At 42.0% G+C, this 22340-nt stretch overlaps 1 protein-coding gene across 6 annotated transcripts in view; it reads right to left on the bottom strand.

Moving 5' to 3' along the window:
- cfdp1 (craniofacial development protein 1) overlaps window positions 1–22340 on the bottom strand; it is a 189150-nt gene that overhangs the window by 10176 nt on the left and 156634 nt on the right. For all 6 annotated transcript variants that reach the window (XR_013497614.1, XM_078210934.1, XM_078210931.1 and 3 more), the window contains one exon: window positions 20512–20670. Coding sequence is in view for 5 of the 6 variants with exons in the window: in XM_078210934.1 (XP_078067060.1) it covers window positions 20512–20670 (159 nt within the window). In the remaining variant the exon portion in view is untranslated. The remainder of the gene's footprint in view (window positions 1–20511; window positions 20671–22340) is intronic.

Consider the following 22340-nt stretch of genomic DNA (forward strand, 5'->3'; position numbering starts at 1 on the left):
ACTAAAGTACTGCACTTAAGCAATGGCACAAGCTTTTTCTGGGAAGGTGCCAACTCCTATGTGGGTAGAGAAGCCAGAGCTGTCCCCCTTCATTGGGCAGAGGAAGAAAGTTTTTTGATTTCATTTATTATCGTCACATGTAGTGATATACAGTGAAAAGTATTGTTTTTTGCGAGTTATACAGACAAAGCATACTGTTCATAGAGAAGGAAACAAGAGAGTGCAAAATGTAGTGTTACAGTCATAGCTAGGGTGTAGAGAAAGATCAACTTAATGTGAGGTAGGTCCATTCAAAAATTTGATGGCAGCAGGGAAGAAGCTGTTCTTGTGTCAGTTTGTGCGTGACCTCAGACTTTTGTATCATTTTTCTGACGTTGGAAGGTGGAAGAGAGAATGTCCGGGGTGCGTGGGATCCTTAATTATGCTGGCTGCTTTGCCGAGGCAGTGGAAAGTGTAGACAGAGTCAATGGATGGGAGGAGGCAGCACTCAGCAAAGCAACCATTACTGAGGCAGATGCAGAACCTCCTAAAGGAGCTCGTGTGCAATAGACATTCTTGGAGGTGATGAACAGAATGAAATAAAAACCAAAAATGCTGGATAAACTCAGCAGGTCTGGCAGCATCTGTGGAAAGAGAAACACAATTAATGTTGAGTCCATTTGACCCTACAGACATTAACTATGTTTCTCTCCACAGATGCTGCCAGACCTGCTGACGTTATTGTTTTTATTTCAGATTTGCATCACCTGCAGCATCTTGCTTTTATATGAACAGAATGAATACTGTTTTGTAAGTCAACGGGCTGCAGGGGAAAGTGAGCATTATTCTTCCAGGACTTAGGAAGAGTGCCAAGTAGGCTGGAACAAAAGGCAACCACCAAAAGGAAAAGGTTTTACCAATATTCATCAAGCACTCAACCCAGAGCATGTTACCATATCAACAGTACAGTTTGTGAAGTGCTGCCCCTAACCCACATATTTAAACACCCTCCCCGACCATCGCAGCAGCAGAGAAACTTCTATTCAGTGAGAGAGGCCAAGGCTTTCAGTCCCATTTCATATTTTCAACCTCTCACTAGGGCTCTCCAAACTACTTGTGTGGTCAGGTAAAAAGTAACACTCAAAAATGATAAACCTCTTCAGCAACAGACCTGAAGACCACACAGTGCATTTTATACAGGCACTTTGTGAATCAATAGCTGCAAATGGGAATACCACAGAGAATTAGACAAAGGACCAATAGAACTTGTATGATTTTATACCCATTAATGAGGCCTGTACATAGTAAAAATGCTAACTGAAAACATCTTCCGTTCCAGTGCGTACCCCCACCCTCCAAAGTTTGAGAGTGCAGAGGTCTACCACCCAATTGCACAAGCTTTGTGCTCTGTTGACATGGGAAACTCAGCTTCACATTGGGGAATGTCATGCTCATTAACTGGAGGGCTAACTATTTACAATTATTCAGTGAATTACAAATCAATGGTCCAGGCAGAATAGTTAGTTAGTGGAGGCTACCAGAATTACTGTCCCATCTATGCTGAATTATCAGCAAAGTGATGGAAGATGCCATTGACAGTACTATCCAGTGGCATTTTCTCCCAGCAATAACTTACTGACACTCAGTTTGGGTTCTGTCAGGGCCATTCAGATCCAAACCTCATACAGCCTTGGCTAAAACATGGACAAAATTCCCCAGGTGAGGTGAGAGTGGCTGCTGTTGATGTCAACCCAGCATTTGACTGAGTATAGCATCAAGGAGCCCAAGCAAAATATAATTGAATGGAAATGGGGGAAAATTCTTCACTGGTTGGTGTCATACACAGTACAAAGCAAGATGCTTCTGGTTGTTGGAGGTCACTCAGGTTTGGACTGACAAGTGGCAAGAAGCATTCATACCACACAAATGGCAAGCAATGACCATCTCCAACAAGAGAGAATTGGACCATCTCTTCTTGACATTCAATGGCATGACCATCACTAAATCCCCCACTATCAATATTCTTGGGGTTACCATTGACCAGAACATGAAGGTCTATAAAATAATGAGGGACATAAATAAGGTAGAGAGTCAACACCTTTTCCCAAAGGTAGGGGAGTCTAAAACTAGAGGGCATAGGTATAAGGTGAGGGGTGAAAAATACAAAAGGGTCTAGGGGGCAATTTTTTCACTCAGAGTGGTGAGTGTCTGGAATGAGCTGCCAGAGAAAGTAGTAGAGGTGGGTACAATTTTGTCTTTTAAAAAGCATTTAGACTGTTACATGGGCAAGATGACCTTCACCTGATGAAGGAGCAGTGCTCCGGAAGCTTGTGATTCCAAATAAACCTGGTGTTGAGAGACTTCTTAATGGGTAAGATGGGTATAGAGGAATATGGGCCAAATGCAGGCAATTGGGACTAGTTTAGTGGTAAAAACTGGGTGGCATGAACAAGTTGGGCTGAAGAGCCTGTTCCCATGCTGTAAACCTCTATGACACTATGAACTGGACTAGCCATATAAATACTGTGGTTACAAGAACAGGCCAGAGGCTAGGAATCCTGTGGTGGGCAATTCACCTCCTGACTCCCCAATATCTGACCACTATCTACAAGACACAAGGCAGGAGTGCAATGGAATAGTCTTCACTTACCTGGATGAATGCTGTTCCAATGACACTCAAGAAGATGAACACCATCCAAGACAAAGCAGTCACCTTGATCAGTTTCCCATTTACTACCTTAAATGTCCACCCCCTCCATTACCAGCACACAGTAGTGGCAGTGTGTTTCATATACAAGATGCACTGCAGCAACTCCACATCATGTCTAAATGGCACGAGCACATTCCACTAGACATGAAAAATTAAATGATGGTAGCTGTGAAAAGCTTTGCTGAGAGAGTTTGATCCAAGAAAATAGATTGCAAATTGTGCATTGGAGCATGAGGTACGGTAGCACAGTGGTTAGCACTGCTGCTTCACAGCTCCAAGGTCCCGGGTTCGATGCTCGGGTCACTGTCTGTGTGGAGTTTGCACATTCTCCTCGTGTCTGCGTGGGTTTCCTCCGGGTGCTCCGGTTTCCTCCCACAGTCCAAAGATGTGCGGGTTAGGTTGATTGGCCAGGTTAAAAATTGCCCCTTAGAGTCCTGTGATGCGTAGGTTAGTGGGATTAGCGGGAAAATATGTGGGGGTAGGGCCTGGGTGGGATTGTGGTCGGTGCAGACTCGATGGGCCGAATGGCCTCCTTCTGCACTGTAGGGTTTCTATAATTTCTATGAGGTAGAAGGCAGAAAGTGAATCTGGACTGAACTGTTCTCACAAGTCCAAATTATGTATTTAAAATAAAACATTCTGCAAAGTTTGCTATTACAAACATTAATTTGTATTCACAGTCCAAATCTCTCATGCTTCTGATGTATTCTACTGCTGCAGGATCTGCGGGTCTCGAAAAGATTTTACTCTACTCTGTAAAATAAGCTTTCCACTAAACATCTGGCATCTCTTGACAGCATCTCTTATTGCTTAGCTAATGCATTTAATGACTATGGTAGTTTGATTTGACTAGTATTCATAATATACTAAATCAAAACAGTGTACACAAACTAGTGAACATCAAGTCCTTGTGCGGCAGCATGTCTGGCAATGCCCTCAGGGCAGCAAAGTTAATCAAGAACCGTATTGCTCAAGCAAAACATTTGATTGTGCTGTCAAATGTTGACTATGTAGACAGTTAATCTGGCTTATGTCTCACTATTTCTGTAATTTTATCAAACTAGGTCGGCAGGATTCCCAGATACCTGATTGTATCACAGCTTGGTATGGCTCCTGCTCTGCCCAAGACCGCAAGGAACTACAAAAGGTCGTGAATGTAGCCCAATCCATCACACAAACCAGCCTCCCATCCGTTGACTCTGTCTACACTTCCCACTGCCTCGGCAAAGCAGCCAGCATAATTAAGGACCCCATGCATCCCGGACATTTTCTCTTCCACCTTCTTCCGTCGGGAAAAAAATACAAAAGTCTGAGATCACGTACCAACCGACACAAGACCAGTTTCTTCCCTGCTGCCATCAGACTTTTGAATGGATCTACCTCACATTAAGTTGATCTTTCTCTACACCCTAGCTATAACTGTAGCACTACATTCTATACTTTCTCATTTCCTTCTCTATGAACGGTATGCTTTGTCTGTATAACACGCAAGAAACAATACTTTTCACTGTATGCTAATACATATGACAATAATAAATCAAATCAAAATCAAAGTATCATATCATCCTTCTATTCAAATGTGGTTAGAACCCAATGCTGGACTCGGCAAATATCAAACATCCACATATCCATGCTCTTTAGTAAAAGTAGGAGGACAATTACAAATGGGAGCCATGGTTGACTTTTCCCTTTTCCAGTCCAGGTGAAAGCTCTGAAGTTAGCCTATTACAGAGTTTATCTATCTTTACTCAGATGAGAGATCTAAAATGTGATCTACTTAATCAATTTAGACCATTATCAAACCACATGGCAATTATCTATTAGCCTGTGTGGATCATAGAATCATAGAAACCCTACAGTGTAGAAAGAGGCCATTTGGCCCATCGTGTCTACACCGACCACAATCCCACCCAGGCCCTATCCCCATATCCCTACATATTTACCCACTAATCCCTCTAACCTACCCATCTCAAGACACTAAGGGGCAATTTTAGCATGGCCAATCAACCTAACTCGCACATCTTTGGACTGTGGGAGGAAACCGGAGCACCCGGAGGAAACCCACGCAGACACGAGGAGAATGTGCAAACTCCACACAGACAGTGACCCAAGCCGTAAATCGAACCCAGGTCCCTGGAGCTGTGAAGCAGCAGTGCTAACCACTGTGCTACCGTGCCACCCGATGGAATGGAATGGGATCAGGTGGCTGGAAAGGAGGGGAGAGATTTGTTCTATAATTTTAATGGCACAGTTGTGTAGCCTGTAAGAACATAGACAAGACACTTGGAACTAAAATTGGCAAAAGTGATAATGCGCACAAAATTTGTAGAACTGCATTTTCGTGCATATCAGTTGGGAACTCAACAGCCACAAACTGCTTGCTTTAAACTAAGAGTTAGGACAAATATAGATTGAAAATTTACTACACAATATTACATTTGCTGGAATTTCATAGAAGAAAATTGGTTTGTAGCTCAATGTCATAACTTTGGTTGATGTCTATCAACCCCAACCCTGTGCTGCTTAACACTGTAGGCAGGGACCTGTGTTCAGATTGCAATCAACATTTGCCATTTTGCAAATGTTCAGCAGTATTTTTATTGTGCACATGTTCACGTACTGTTCAGGTGTAATAGAGGATTTAACAACAAAACAATATATTGCTTGCCTCCAGTGCGGTGCTGTTGAACTGTGTGCACATGGCCCTGGAGTTACACAGCACTGTGTGCAATGGCTGGAACATAGAGAAAACATTTCAACTGAAAGGCTTCCGAAAATTATCAAAAATTATTAGACGACTACAAAGTGAATATGGAGGTTTAACAGCAAGTACAACTCACCACAGTTGTACTTGCTGTTAAATCTCCAATTCTCAAGTTGGAAAATGGTTGCCAAATTTGATCTTGAGCATATGTATTTCATTAGTTTATACAATCAATCATGATTTTCAAGGCCCCTTTGCTGCAACATTTGTCATGAAATCCATTGATCTGAGCCCCCTTGGGTGCTAAATTAGCCATTTGTGAAGACTGTAACATTTAAGATACTGGATGTTCCTATGCTTGTTACATTGGTTCCTGCTGAATAACCCTCTTGGAGTGTTTTACTAGGTCACCGGAACAGTTCAAGGGTCAGTGAACAATTCCTCTTGAGGCAGTTTCGAGGGAGTCAGCCATTGTGTGGTGAGCTGCCCTCTTGAACTGCTGCAGGCCCTGTGGTGAAATTGGTTTGCTCTCCACATCTTGTGGACTTAACGCCCGATTAAAGAATAATGGACTGCAATATTTTGAACGGTTATACCTCAAGTACCATGATAGACTCTAAACCGCTTCACTGTATATAGGAAAATCAGTCATTCAGACCATTGAACTTGTTCCTCCATTCAATTAGAGCAAGGTTGGTCTGTATCCCAAAGCCATTTATCCACCTTTGTTCCACATCCATGATGACCTCAGGTGTATAATTTCTCCTACCTCTACTAATGAGTGCTGGATTGGTGAATTTAAGGATTCTGTATTTCACATTTTTATCTTGCCCAGGTCCCTGGAGTTCCAATGTTAATGTAACAAACTCCTTTGCCTACACATAGTTTATGCTCCAGTTACAGGCATAAACTTTTGATTTTAGGATTTTGATCACGATCCTGGTGTTGGCGACAAACCTTGTCTCTGTTCTCTCCTGGTTGCTCAGTATTTAATGTCAGAAGCCTATCTGGGGTCATGGAGAATTGGGGCTAGGTACTTTGGAGCTTATCTATCTTGTGCCTCCATTAGCTATTGCTCCATTACACAGATTTCATGTGTGACTGAATATTGCCCTGTGGCTATACTCTATTCATTAACAGGATTTTTAAAGTTGGTTTGTTACACACTTGATACAATATTGTATGGAAATCTTTCGACCTTTTCTGAAATTCAGTATCTAGCATCACTGATGACATCAACAGGGGCGAGTTATCAAGGGACAACTAGTTTCAGATGAACCATATCCTTTGCACATGAATGATATCAGGAGAGAAGAAAACGGATTAGAATTGAAACTATATAGTATGACAAGAGTTAAGTGCTATCTCATGCATTTCGATTGCCCTTTGGAAACATTTCGCAAGATTATATTGTTCAAGATATAGACAAGCTGTTGTGGATTACAGTGATGAAATTGCATTCTTCATTGGCTAATGGAACAACCAAGGGCAAATTTTATGGCAAGTCGCCAAGTTCTGTCAGAAGAATTACTCTAATTACAGTTGAAGAGCAAGGGGATGGGGAGGATGGTAGAAAATGTGGAAGTCAGAGCATACCTTAATTTCCTTTCCAAAGATTGTCACCTTGCCGCAGTGGAGAGGCTTATGTGTTCCAATGAACTTGAGAGTGATGCCATCTGGAGCTCACACTCCTGGTAGGGCCCCCCTGGTGGCAAGGTGAAGGGGAGCTTGCAGACAAAGAATGATCCAAGTAGTCCTCAATGGCAGAGCAGGCTGAAGAGAGCGGTGGCCAGAATGTTCTTCACAAACTTCCCCAGGCTAGATCAGCAATACAGATGGGGTGGCTCTGGAGTATGTGCAGCTCTTTCCATTTCCCAGCAGTCACCTCTGCCAAAGCACCACCATCAATGAGGAAGTCCAGCACCAAGTCAACTGTGGCAGCGCTGCTTTATTCAAGCTGCATCAACATGTCTCTGACAACACGGACCGTTGGAATTTAATGAGGATTCTGGTTTATAAGGCCATTGTGTTGACTACCCTTTTCCACCATAGCTAAATCTAGACTATTGACGCCACTTTATGATCCTTGAGAGGTTCCATCAGCGTTGCTTGTGTCAAATCCTGGGGATTAAATGGGAGGACCGCCAAACTAACACTAGCATCCTCCATGAAGCTGCATCTAAGCGCTGCTCTTGTGGCACCAACTTCAATGGACGGACCATTGTGTCCAGATGCCCTAAAACCACTCCCCTCAGCAAGTTCTCTTCTCCCAGCTCTCCCTGGACCAACGCCAACACCACCAAGGGTGGCCAAAGGAAAAGGTATAAGACATGCTCAAAGCTGTCTTAAAGCAAAGGCGTTACCACCATCGACAGGGAGGAGATGGCTGCTGACCGCTCGGTATGGCTCCACCTGATCCATCAAGGTGCAAGCTGCTTCGAGGCTCAGCAACTTGACAGTGAGGCAGAACAGTGACGGTGGAGGAAGGGAAATAAAGCCTCGTCAGCAAATTCCGTGCAACAACATGCCTCCACTGTTTAAGATCTTGTGGTTCCAGAATTGGGCTCCTCAGTCACCTGAAGATTCACCAAGAATGATGGACGACATCCTCAACTTTGAGGGACCACTGCTGCTGACGATACCTCCATTTGGCTGTGATGGCTGCATAGTTCAATAACTCAAGAGTTGTGATGATACATTTGCTTATGTTTTCTTTTTGTGCAATGTCCCCTTTAAGACCAAAGGTGAACTGGAGGGCATTCCAAAAGATGGTTAATTAGTTTTCTGATTATGACATCTCATTAAAATCCAAGAAATGCCCATGTGACCCACGGTTGCCATGGGGATGATCAGTTAAGAAGCAAAGTATGAATAGGAATCTAATTGCAGTGGTGTTTGGCAGTTCAGAGCACTCAGAATTTATATGAGAGGAAACAAACAAAGGTCTCTCCAAATGGAACAGTTTTCTGCTTGGCAATTTTCGAACAGATCCTTGTGGTGAAGGATCTGAGAATAGAGCAAAGATCATATTACTTCGTGGGCGGGATTTTCCAGCCATGCTCGCCCCAAAGCCAGAAAATCCCACCTGAGGTCAACAGACCGTTGCGTGGTCAGTGTCCCACCCATGGTGGGCAGGATGGGAAAATTCCACCCTGTGTGTTATACAGTTGGAAATGAATCATAGAAGAATCATAGAAACCCTACAGTGCAGAAAGAGGCCATTCGGCCCATCGAGTCTGCACCGACCACAATCCCACCCAGGCCCTACCCCGATATCCCTACATATTTACCCGCTAATCCCTCCAACCTATGCATCTCAGGACACTAAGGGGCAATTTTTTAGCATGGCCAATCAACCTAACCCGCACATCTTTGGACTGATGGCTAAGGAATGGCAAGGGAATGTGGATTGGAAAAAGAACCATTGCTGCTGTTTCAGTGTTGCCAGAGTACACCAGACCATTTAAAGAGATTGGCAAGGCAGTCTCTGGGAATGCCATACTGGTGGACTATGTTTTGACTCGAGAAGCGAGAGTGTGCAAACATGTGCCTCGTCAGTGGCAACCATGTCTGGGGCTTCGGATGGAATACGCCTGCAACCCAGCTGCTGGCGAATGCAACTGAAGGACTAAAACAACTGAGCGGGAAATGAGAAGTCACGTAGAGGAGGCAGAGTTGGAAAGACAGATTGCACGTGATGCCCCATTTGTGTGGGAAGCAATGCAAACGCTTGTAACTACACGACGTGCATCTTTGTTATATTGACTATTTAAGTGAAACTTACCTCTTTGTTCAAAATATCCTTCATCTGTCAATGTTTGAATTATGCTGATTTTAGTTGGTTATTTACAGTAAAAGTTTTAAGAAATGAAAGCTGGTCCATTGGTTTCCTTTCCATTGGAATCGTGGCAATTACTTTCTTTTTATAAAGTAAGTGGGATCAGAACATAATCATTATTTATAATATAAAGTAAGAATGACACTTTGATAAGGGGTTGGAGTGATGTAAGCACCATTTTATGTCAGACAAAGCATTCAGGAAGAGAAAACGAAGAGAAAAAAGCACTACTGTAGAATCTATCATCCAAAATGCAAGTTCACCTTTACCGGAAGGGCTGTCAAACACATTAACCATAAACTCAATTATATTTCATTTTCAGGCTTAGTTATAAACCACCATTTTTATGTGTCTTTGAATTCTTCATTATAAAGCAGAGAGGGTTTTGATGCATTGCTCTGTTTGAGCAGTGATGGTGTCTGCATGGTGTCGCAGGTCCCAGAGGTCTGTTCAGTGCACAGCTTATCAATAGACTTCTAAAAAATCTCTTGAAACTAGCTGAAAATGTTGAGACAACATGGAATCATAGGAATCCTCCAAGAAATTGTCCTACAACATGAAACGGCACATCAACAATGAACTTCAAAGAGGACTGTGGGCAGTTCATCAGGAGAATGCAAGGCAAAGCAGGAAGAATAAATATCTGGTCACGAAAGGACACAGGAAATGCTTCCGCCTTGGCAAGGTTATAGCAGATAAACAATCAATGTCACAAAGGGTTTAAGTCCTTCAATAAACGCAGGAAAGTATTTTCGTTTCGATTTGTTTACAAGAATGTAAAGATATACCAAGACGACTAACAACGTTTTTAAAAAATGTCTACAGAAAACTTTGCAATGCAGAAATGCTCATTATTCTTAAAAACTTCTCTTTTTTTTGCAGGAGGCTCTTTCTTCATGTATAGGTAACCAAGTTATTGCACATTTACAAAAGCTGTTGATAGATTTAAAGCAGCAGTAATTATGCACCTTTTCAATGCTATCAAGAATATATAAAGCTGTTTTTAAGCATGGTTGGTACGTTTTGAAGTTTCAAGCTCTTAGTTTCTGGAGCTTCAAAGTCATGGTTGGCACTTGAACATTCAGGGGTCAAACGGAATAAAAAATGTCCCATAAAAGGGGAAGTCAAACAGCAGTTAGAGTGGGAATGAAGTGCTGGGACAAAATCACAAACAGTTTGGAAGGACGAATGTTTGGGTAAAAAAGTCTAAAATGGTGGTTTCCTGGAAGATCAGTGGGGTGGGGGGGTATGGTGTGACTACTGTCGAGAGATTAATATTGGAGAAAAGTGAGAGAGAAAAGACAGAATGGACAATATGGATCTGGCGCAGGTCTCAGCAGGGTTGGAATGGCAGGGTATAATAGCCTCAAAATACCCTATTTCAAAACCCTAACAGCAGGAATAAATAAACAAAGGAGCCTCAGCAGTTTTGACGTTTCAATTCTGATATCAGTGACCAGAGAGACATGTTGACAAAGCTTTTTGTCTTGCACTCATTAGGACAAACACAAGAATGCTAAATTTCACAACAATTTATATTACAGTAAAGAGTGCTGCTTAGTTGGCAAGTTGACCCTGATTGGCCAAGGTGTTGCCATGGAGAAAGCAACACGGAATTATAAGCTTCCCATACAAGTGCAAAATGAAAAGCTTCGGCAATATGTCTCTCTCTTCAGCAACATTGAAAGTCTGTACTATCAAGCGACAATTCTGATATTGTGCCACGTGTTCAAAGGCTCTGAATACACAACTGATTTTTGCAATATTTTATTCATCTGTTTCCCATCTGAGCTCGTAGGCAGCAATCTGTCCATTATATGTCACTCAAATGATCAGCAGCTGAAAACATGTACAAGCACTGCTGCCCTTACTTCCTGTAGTTTAATCTGTAATTTAAATTTAGTATAGCACCGTGGCACCATAAGAGCAAACGCTGGAAGATCTCAGCAGGTCTGGCAGCAACTGTAAGGAGAAAAAAGAGCTGACATTTCGAGCCAGATGACCCTTTGTCAAAGCAAACCGTGGCACCATGGTTGAAACCCTCACTAAAATACCCAAAGTTGTATTAAATTTAAATGAAAACATAAATTTGAAATGCTTCATGTATAATAGTGTATTAATCTAATTTTGAAAACTTAAATGTGTTATTTGCAATCAAAAATCCTTAAGCAACAGAAAGAAAACCAATCACTGTCAGCTGATACAGATGCAGTCTACTCAGTGCTGCAGGAAGTTCATTACCGTTATTCAGGGTCAAACAATCCTAAAATCAAGAGCAAGCACAATCTGATGAAGAGCATGAATGAGTAACTCCAACTGATGCTATGCCAACTTGCTGCAGCTATTACGGCAGGAGAATGTGTTTCGCCTCCTTAAAAGCTGCAGAAAGCAATTAAAAACTGCCTCTTGTCCCCCATTATTAATTTAACTCACTCACGTCTGTAATCCTGGAACAGGAATTACATTTTTAATGTTCCAATGAACATTTAAACCATTTGTTTTAAAAATGACTTTTTTGTGCACGCAGCGAAGGATACTAGTGCTAAGGAGGAAACACTATCTGGAACCATCAAACACACTCAGGCCACATGATATAAAGCATTGCCTGTTAGGACTCAACTCCACCCTAACACAAGCTGTCAAGTAACCTTTTGGTGAGTTTCAATTTGGAATTAGGAGTAATTTTACATTGTGAGCCAAAGTCACAATGAAGTGGATAAAGACTCATTGTACGTAGGTGAACCAAGAAAGAGACAGGTCTTTCAGATCATTCGCAGCTGTGACTAGATATTTGATCATTTGTGAAAGCAAACGGAAATTGAAAGCTGATTAGTCGAACAAATAGCATTCTGAAATCACAGTCAATACTAGGTACACCGAGGATATCTGTACATTACTGAGTACCTCTCACAGAAAACTAGGCATTATCTGTATGCACACACAAAAGTAATGTCTGATTACTTTATCTCTTTCTGCACAGGTGACCAGTAATAGAAATTTGCCTGCAAATGTGTGCGAGATGCAGTAACTAAAGCTAGTTCTACTATTATTACAAAGACCAGAGGGCACAATTTCATTAATTTTACAAAACAAAGTGTATGAACTGTAATAAAGGATCTATCCATCTCTTCATCCACATTGAAGTACATTTCTAAATGATAAAGTCTAAAGGTAAACAAGTCAAGATTATTTTAGATAATGAAAAAGGCACCAAGGCAACTCAGAAGTTCCTTTTTAAATAAGACAAAAATCCCATCAGAGATTTGTGTCAAAGATCTTTGTGAGAAAGTCAAAGTATTCTTTACTGCCAAGAGCTTTATACCTTGCTGTTATGCTTTTCTGATCCAACACATGCACAAACAAGGAAGAGGGTTGTGGCATAGTGGTACTTTGGCTGGACTACTGATCCAGAGACCCAGGGTAAAGCTCTGTGGACCCGGGTTTGACTCCCACCTTGGCAGATGGTGAAATCTGAATTCAATAAAAAAAAATCTGGATGACCATGAAATCCACCTGGTTCACTCATGTCCTTTAGGGAAGGAAATCTGTCATCCTTACATGGTCTGGCCTACATGAGACTCTAAAGCCACAGCAATGTGGTTGACTCTTAAATGCGTTCAATGATGGGCAATAAATGCTGGCCCAGCCAGTGACCCCACATCTCATGAACCAATAAAAAAATTAGGGTTTTGGGAGTCATTTTTAATACAGGAGGTTGAAAGAACACTGGAATAATGAGCATTATGGCCTAAAAAACAATTTTAAAAAGCCCTATAAAAAGTTGCTAAGTTCACAAATGTGTTTTCTGGAAAACCCGAGTACAGCAGCATCAAGTAGCAAGACAAAACAACAATGATTTGACTGTATACCAACAGGTAATTCTACAAGTGGCCAGATATGGATTCAGTTCAAAAACTCTACTTTGTGAAATTCTGTTCTCAATGTTGTACGGGAGAAATACCAAGCTAAGTTGATGCACGTACCAATTGCAGATGGTGGAAAATAAATTAAACAACAGATCAGCCTGGGCTCTTATCAGGAATTTCCTGGTGACTAGATACAGGGAAGAATGGTCTTGGAACACTGTGGCTGGCCATTATTTCAATTAGGCAATGGATGAAAGTGGTTAAGAACACTGGCTCTCACTGAATAGCTGCCCAGGTCTGACTGTAAGCAACCTGCAGGTCTCAAACACATGTTGGAAAGTGAAAATGAAAATGCACATCAGAATTGATTTCAAAGTAATACTCATTTAAAGAATGAAGGCACTCAAATTCTCTAAATTGCCCTTCCTGGTCATATTCTTGGCCATTCCAACGATCTCCTGTGGCCTTTTCCCAGGTCCTGTTCTTTGACAAAACCATCACTGACCACTTTTTTATATCAATCATTTTCCCATCCCATCTTGTAACTTCACTTCCTTTGAAATCTATAACTGGGAAGAAACACTCCAAGTCACTGGGGGGGGGGGTGCTGGCTGTGCATGGAGGGTTGGGGGATTCAGATGGCTCTCTGGCGGGGAGGATGGGAGGCAGGCGGGTCAGATTGCTCTCTGGTGGGGGGGTCAGGGGGCCCCACTGCCACTCTGCGGGTGAGTGGTCTGGGTAGTGGGGGAATAAGGGGGGCAGTAAGGTTGTGGGGGTGGGGCAATGTCTGTGGGGGCCAGGGGGAGGCCCAGGAGCGATGTGGCAGGGGAGCGTTTTTCAACTTTCTCTTACTGCGCATGCGCAGTTGAAGGCTCTGATCAGAGCTGCAGTGTTTTGGTCGTGTAAAGCCCTGCCCACAGGCTTGTGCACAGCGATTCGGACTCGCTGATATTTCTGCAGGCAGAGTGCGTATGGGGGCGCCTGAGAATGAGTGTAAAAGTCAGATCTGAAACACTCGCAGTTTCAAGTCCGTCCAGCACTCAGAATTAAAATGGTAACATCGAGCCCGATATCTCAACAGCATGTTCTTGTGCTCTCCCCATACCTCTTGACACCATTAGAATCTAGAAATCTATTTCCTCCTTGAATATATTCAGTGACTTGGGCTCCACAGCCTTCTGTGATAGAGAATTCCACAGGTTTACCAGCCGCGAGTGATGAAATCTCATCTCAGTCCTCAATGGCCAACCCTATAAACTGCAGGGGATGGGCACAATTGAAATGTGGAACTTGTTCAAGGAACAGCTACTACGCGTCCTTGATAAATATGTACCTGTCAGGCAGGGAGGAAGCAGACGTGTGAGGGAACCGTGGTTTACTAAGGAGGTTGAATCTCTTGTGAAGAGGAAGGAGGAGACTTATGTAAGGATGAGACGTGAAGGCTCAGTTAGGGAGCTTGAAAGTTACAAGTTAGCCAGGAAGGACCTAAAGAAAGAGTTAAGAAGAGCCAGGAGGGGACATGAGAAGTCTTTGGCAGGTAGGATCAAGGAAAACCCTAAAGCTTTCTATAGGTATGTCAGGAGTAAAAGAATGACTAGGGTAAGATTAGGGCCAGTCAAGGACAGGAGTGGGAAGTTGTGCGTGGAGTCTGAAGAGATAGGAGAGGCACTAAATGAATATTTTTCGTCAGTATTCACACTGGAGAGGGACAGTGTCGAGGGGACTACTGAGGTGCAGGCTGTTGGACTGGATGGGATTGAGGTTCATAGGGAGGAGGTGTTAGAAATTCTGGAAAGGGTAAAAATAGATAAGTCCCCTGGGCCGGACGGGATTTATCCTAGAATTCTCTGGGAGGCGAGAGGGGAGATTGCAGAGCCTTTGGCTTTGATCTTTGGGTCGTCATTGTCTACTGGAACAGTGCCAGAAGACTGGAGGATAGCAAATGTTGTCCCCTTGTTCAAGAAGGGGAGTGGGGCAACCCTGGTAATTATAGACCAGTGAGCCTTACACTTTTGTTGTGGGCAAAGTATTGGAAAGGATTATAAGAGATAGGATTTATAATCACCTGGAAAGGAATAATTTGATTAGGGATAGTCAGCACAGTTTTGTGAAGGGTAGGTCGTGCCTCACAAACCTTATTGAGTTCTTTGAGAAGGTGACCAAAGAGGGTAAAGCGGTTGATGTGGTGTATATGGATTTCAGCAAAGCATTTGATAAGGTTCCCCATGGTAAGCTTTTGCAGAAAATACGGACACATGGGATTGAGGGTGATTTAGTGGTTTGGATCAGGAATTGGCTAGCTGGAAGAAAACAGAGGGTGGTGGTTGATGGGAAATATTCATCCTGGAGTTCAGTTACTAGTGGTGTACCGCAAGGATCTGTTTTAGGGCCACTGCTGTTTGTCATTTTTATTAATGACCTGGATGAGGGCATAGAAGGATGGGTTAGTAAGTTTGCGGATGACACTAAAGTCGGTGGAGTTGTAGACAGTGCGGAGGGAAGTGGCAGGTTACAGAGGGACATAGATAAGCTGCAGAGCTGCTTATGAGGTGGCAAATGGAGTTTAATGCGGAAAAGTGCAAAGTGATTCACTTTGGAAGGAGTAACAAGAATACAGAGTACTGGGCTAATGGTAAGATACTTGGTAGTGTGGATGAACAGAGGGATCTGGGTGTCCATGTGCATAGATCCCTGAAAGTTGGCACCCAGGTTGATAGGGATGTTAAGAAGGCGTACGGTGTGTTAGCTTTCATTGGTAGAGGGATTGAGTTTCGGAGCCAGGAGGTCATGTTGCAACTGTACAAAACTCTGGTGCGGCCACACTTGGAGTATTGCGTACAGTTCTGGTCGCCGCATTATAGGAAGGACGTGGAAGTGTTGGAAAGGGTGCAGAGGAGATTTACCAGGATGTTGCCTGGTATGGTGGGAAAATCATATGAGGAAAGGCTGAGGGGCTTGAGGTTGTTTTCGTTAGAGAGAAGAAGGTTAAGAGGTGACTTAATAGAGGCTTACAAGATGATCAGAGGATTAGATAGGGTGGATAGTGAGAGCCTTTTTCCTCGGATGGTGATGGCTAACACGAGGGGACATAGCTTTAAATTGAGGGGTGAGAGGTATAGGACAGATGTTAGAGGTAGGTTCCTTACTCAGACAGTAGTAAGGGCGTGGAATGCCCTGCCTGCAGCAGTAGTGGACTCGTCAACATTAAGAGCATTCAAATGGTTATTGGATAAACATATGGATGATATTGGAATAGTAGGTTAGATGGGCTTTCGATTGGTTTCACTGGTCGGTTCAACATCGAGAGCCGAAGGGCCTGTACTGCGCTTTAATGTTCTATGTTCTATCTGCACACTGCCCCCCCACCCTACCCCCCCAAAGCCAGAGGAAACATCATCCCTGCATCCAGCCTGCATAGTATCAGAATTTTACATGTTTCAGTTAGATCCCCTCTCATTCTTTTAAATTCCAGTGAATATAGTCCCAGTCGACCCAATCTCTCCCCAGACAACAATCCTGCCATCTCAGGAATCAGTTCGCTGCATTCCCTCTATCGCAAGTATACCCTTTCATGGATAAGGAGACAAAAAGTGCACACAATACTCCAGGTGCGGTCGCACCAAGGCCCCGTACAGCTGCAGTAAGACATCCTTGCTCATGCACTCAAGTCCTCTTGAAATAAAGGCCAGCATACCACTTGCCTTAACTGCTTGCTGTATCTGCATGCTTGCTTTCAGTGATTGGTGTACTAAGATATCCAGATCCCTATGTACATCAATATTTCCCAATCTATCACCATTTAAATAATACTCTGTCATTCTGTTTCTCCATCTGAAGCAGATAACTTTATATTTAACCACATTATGCTTCATCTGCCATGTATTTGCCCACTCACTCAACTTGTCCAAATCATCTCGAAGCCTCTTAACAACCTCTTCACCACTGACATTCCCACTAAGTTTCTTGTTGTCAGCAAACCTGGAAATATTACTTTCGGTTCCATCATCCATACCATTGATGTATATTGTGAATAGCTGGGCCCAAGCACCAATCCCTGTCAGACTCCACTAGTCACTACCTGCCTCTTCAAAGAATACGCATTTATTCCTATCTCTATCTGCGAACCTATTCTCAATCCATGCAATATATTACCCCCAATCGCACGCACTTTAATTTTGCAGTTAAATCTCTTATGTAGGACTTTATCAAAAGCTTTCTTAAAATCCAAGTACACCACATCCACTGGTTCTCCCTTATCTATGCTACTAGTTACGTCCAGTAGGTTTGTTAAACATGATTTCCCCTTTCATAAATATATGTTGACTTTGCCTAATCCTGTTGATATTTTCTATATGTCCTGTTTTTGCATCCTTTATAATAAACTCTAGCATTTTCCCTACTACTGACATTAGGCTAACCCGTCTGTAATTCCCCGTTTGCTCCCTCCCTCCTTTTTTAAATAGTGGGGTCACATTTGCCACCCTCCAATCTGCCAGGGCTGTTCCTGCATAAGTTTGGAAGATGACGACCAACACATCCACTATTTCCATGTCCATCTCCTTTAGTAGCCTGGAATGTAGATCATCAGGCCCTGGGGATTTATCAGCTTTCAGTCCCATTTATTTCTCCAGCACTATTTTTCTAGTAATACTAATTTCCTTCAATTCTTGCTTCTCGGTCAATATTTGATTCCTTAGCATTTCTGTGAAATTTTTGTACTTTCCTCCGTGAAGACAGAACTAAAGTAACTGTTTAATTGCTCTGCTATTTCCTTGTTCTCTATTATAAATTTTCCTATTTTGGGCTGTAAGGGACCTACACTTGTCTTCACTAATCTTTTTCTTTTTATATACTTATAGAAACTTTTACGGCCTGTTTTTATGTTACTTGCAAGTTTACATTCTTAGTCTATTTTTCCCTTCTTAATCAATTTCTTTGCCCTCCTTTGTGGAATACTGAATTTCTCCCAATCCATCCCCAGGCTTGCATGGTGACATCCAAAAACTAGTTCATCACAAGAGTATGTCTGCTGCTGCTGATGGCTTAGATACAAGCACAGAAACAGGTATATGTGGGAGAAGGAGACACAATCTCAGTTATTGTCCTGTGACACAGTTATGAATGCTATGGCTGCTTCAGCACAATACCATTTCCTTTTAAAAAAAAAAATCTGGTTCCGCCCCATCAAATGTTGCATTTTGATCAAAGAACATGAATATTAGTTAAGATTGGGTAACATGCCCCAGTTGAGACTCCCATGTTCTCGTGTTACATCTGTTGTATTGGTCACAACAGGTGTAATGCAATCATCAGTGTATGGAAATTTTCTCCATTAATACGTGATGAAATGGCAATAATGCTTGGCAGTTTTTAAATAAACCAAACCATAATACACCTGCTGTAACAAGATAAACCAAGGTTAAATTAATTTCAATATCTGTCACGTTCATCCTTCAAACAGCTATCAACACACACAGACAACAATTGATTGAATGTGTGGACGTAGCGTTTAATTTTCCTCCAATCATACTTGGCTGCTTCAAAATCTTTCAATCAGCCCATTCCTGAAATTACTGCTTGTCATGTCTTCATAAAACTAGATACCTTTTTTTTGTTTGACTAGAAAAGATTATTAATAAAAAAACTCCCACAATTCTTTGGAACCGAAACTTGTATCTATATTTAGTTACTGGATTGGAATGATCAAAGGAACTCTCCTCAGTTTGAATGTGCTGTAACCAATATAAGAGATAATATCATGGCAGTTTTCACTGTGCCAATTTGCGCTATGTCATTACGTCTGTAATATAATGTCAAAACTTGCATTTAACAATTTATTTTTATAGATGGAGTAAGTCAAACATTTGTGAGAAATTCCTGCATTTTTGCTGAAATGCTATTACAGCACACATAGCTTCAAATCAGTTAAGTTATTACCAAGGCCTAATTAACTCTAAAGTACATCATAAATTGTTGCAGGAGAGGGATAACTGATGGAAGGCTTGGTTGTGTACTTAGAACTGCAGCAATTGATATGGACTATCACACAGCTGGACAGAAACCAGTGCAACAATCAAACTCCAATGCCTTGGAAGGAGAGTGTGGATTAACCAATAAGATGTTTCAATGCTTGTGGGGAATAGAAATGGATGCTGTGTTTGGCTGGCTGCCAGGTATTTCCAAGTACAAAGTGTTTGACCACAAAACTGCTCTGTTATCTTTGTCAAAGCTTTGACAAAGGGTCATCTGGATTCGAAACGTCAGCTCTTTTCTCTCCTTACAGATAGAGTCATAGAAGTTTAGTGTGGAAACAGGCCCTTCGGCCCAACTTGTCCATGCCGTCCTTTTTTTTAAACCACTAAGCTAGTCCCAATTGCCCGTGTTTGGCCCATATCCCTCTATACCTATCTTACCCATGTAACTGTCTAAATGCTTTTTAAAAGAAAAAATTGTACCCACCTCTACAACTACCTCTGGCAGCTTGTTCCAGATACTCATCACCCTGTGTGTGAAACAATTGCCTCTTTGGACCCTTTTGTATCTCTCCCCTCTCACCTTAAACCTATGCCCTCTAGTTTTAGACTCCCCTACCTTTGGGAAAAGATATCGACTATTTAACTGATCTATGCCCCTCATTATTTTATAGACCTCTATCAGATCACCCCTAAGCCTCCTACGCTCCAGGAAAAAGAGTCCCAGTCTATCCAGCCTCTCCTTATAACTCAAACCATCAAGTCCCAGTAGCATCCTAGTAAATCTTTTTTGCACTCTCTTTCTAGTTTAATATCCTTTCTATAATAGGGTGACCAGACCTGTACACAGTATTCCAGGTGTGGCCTTACCAATGTCTTGTTCAACTTCAACAAGATGTCCCAACTCCTGACCAATGAAACCAAACATGCCGAATGCCTTCTTCACCACCCTGTCCACCTGTGACTCCTCTTTCAAGGAGCTATGAACCTCTACTCCTAGTTCTCTTTGTTCTATAACTCTCCCCAACGCCCTACCACCAACTGACTAAGTCCTGCCCTGGTTTGATCTACCAAAATGCATCACCTCGCATTTATCCAAATTAAACTCCATCTGCTATTTATCAGCCCACTGGCCCAATTGATCAAGATCCCGTTGCAATCCTAGATAATCATTCAGTATATGGATGGGCCAAAACTTGACCTCCTCTTGAGCAGGTGACAGAAGTGTTAGTGAGGGATCACTTTGGGACCAGTGACCATAATTCCATGATAGCTATTGAGAATGATAGGTTTGCTGCCAGGCCTGGTAAGATTTTCCAGCATTTTCTCTTTTGGTTTCAGATTCCAGCATCCGCAATAATTTGCTTTTATTTTGTTCCGTTATCTTTGCCTTGTTCTAGAAATGAGGTCATTTTCCTTTTGAACTCATTTTCAGCACTCACCCTTCTTTTCCTCGGTTATAGATCGCAAGTTCATCGCTAATCCCTTCCTTTTCTTTGAATGCTTCCCAGTCGATCTTCGATTTCTCCAAGGTGCTCATCTTTTGTTTCTTTCCTCCCATCTTTCCCAGGATGTTACCTATGGCACTTGGTCTCTTTACTCTGCATTTGGAAAACAAAAAGAGAGCAAATATTCAGAATAGGAATGGTGCAAACCTCAACTGTGTAGAGACATTTACAAGTGGAGTAACCAAATATTCCACTGTCTATAAAAAGTTTACTTGTGTGTTTCACGAGTAGGCTTACATTAACACTGCAATGAAGTTATTGTAAAAATCCCTTAGTCACCACACTCCGGCACCTGTTTGAGTACACGGAGGAAGAATTTAGCATGGGCAATGCACTTAACCAGCATGTTTTTCAGACTGTGGGGGAGAAACCAGAACACCCAGAGGAAACCCACACAGACATGGGGAGAACGTGCAGATTCCACACAGACAGTGACTCAGTTAAACAGGTACATTACTCAAACCATTATTCTTCCACTTGATTTGACTTATTGTCACATGTATTAGTATATAGTGCAAAGTATTATTTCTTGCGCACTATACAGACAAAGCATATTGTACATAGAAAAGGAAAGGAGAGAGAGTGCAGAATGTAGTGTTACAGAGATAGCTAGGATGTAGAGAAAGATCAGCAGTGATTTGCACCTTGTGATGTCAAATTCAATTAATCCAGCTTCTTCAGATTATATTTGATGGCTATTGTTTTGTATCTTTGACCCAAATAATAAAGAACATATCTCTAGTACTTTCCCATGAAACAAAAACAATGAACATACATTTATATAGCACCTTTCAAAAGCTCAAGGCATCTCAAATTGTTTCACAGCTAATAAAGTGTTTCTGAAGTGTGGTTATTGCAGTAATGTTGGAAAAGAGACACTGAATTTGCGCACAAGGTCCCACAAATAGCGGACGTTTAACATTCCTTTCAAAAGACAGCACATTTGACACTCAAGCCCTCTTTCATTAAGCACCAAAATGCCGGCCCAGATTTGGTGCTCAGAATTAGGGCTTGAAGCACAACTTTGTAACCTAAACACAATAGTGCTATCTCAGAGGCAAGTTAAATACATAACCATGGCCATATCAAGTTGATGATCAGCTCAAACATCTAAAAAAGTAGCAATTAGTTCTTGAGGCAAAAATAAAATTACATTTTCCTTGCAACGAGGGTTGCTTCTCAGTCTTTGGGCATTGACGGTCTGTCTTCCACTCTGCTCGCATCAATCTTATTCCTTGACTGAATAAATATAAATATGTCTTGAATACATAAATGTGCCTTGAATAAATGTTTATTTGGATCAATGTATCATTGTATAATTTTCTCTTCATAACTAGGTGCCTTCAAGGAATGACAGCTGTACATTAAGTAACATTAACAAGAATACTACAGCCAGCCAACCAACAGAATCATAGAATTGCGCATTGCAGAAGGTGGCCATTCAGCCCATCGGAGCCTGCGCTGACAACAATCCTCCCAGGTCTATTCTGTAATCCTACTTTTTTACCCTACTAATCCCCCTGACGCTAAGGGGCAATTTAGCATGGTCAATCAACCTAACCCACACACCTTTGGACCGTGGGAGGAGACCAGAGCACCCGGAGGAAACCCACACAGACATGACTTAAGGTTTTTAAAAATTGTCACTAATGCTACTAAATTTATATCCATTTTGTTAAAGAGGCCAGTACATGTGGAGTAAATCTCATCACCAAAAAAAATGAAAGAAGCTACAACAGAAACAGTAATCTGAACTGATAACT

Source organism: Mustelus asterias, chromosome 4, assembly GCF_964213995.1.
Source record: "Mustelus asterias chromosome 4, sMusAst1.hap1.1, whole genome shotgun sequence".
Lineage (NCBI taxonomy): Eukaryota > Metazoa > Chordata > Chondrichthyes > Carcharhiniformes > Triakidae > Mustelus > Mustelus asterias.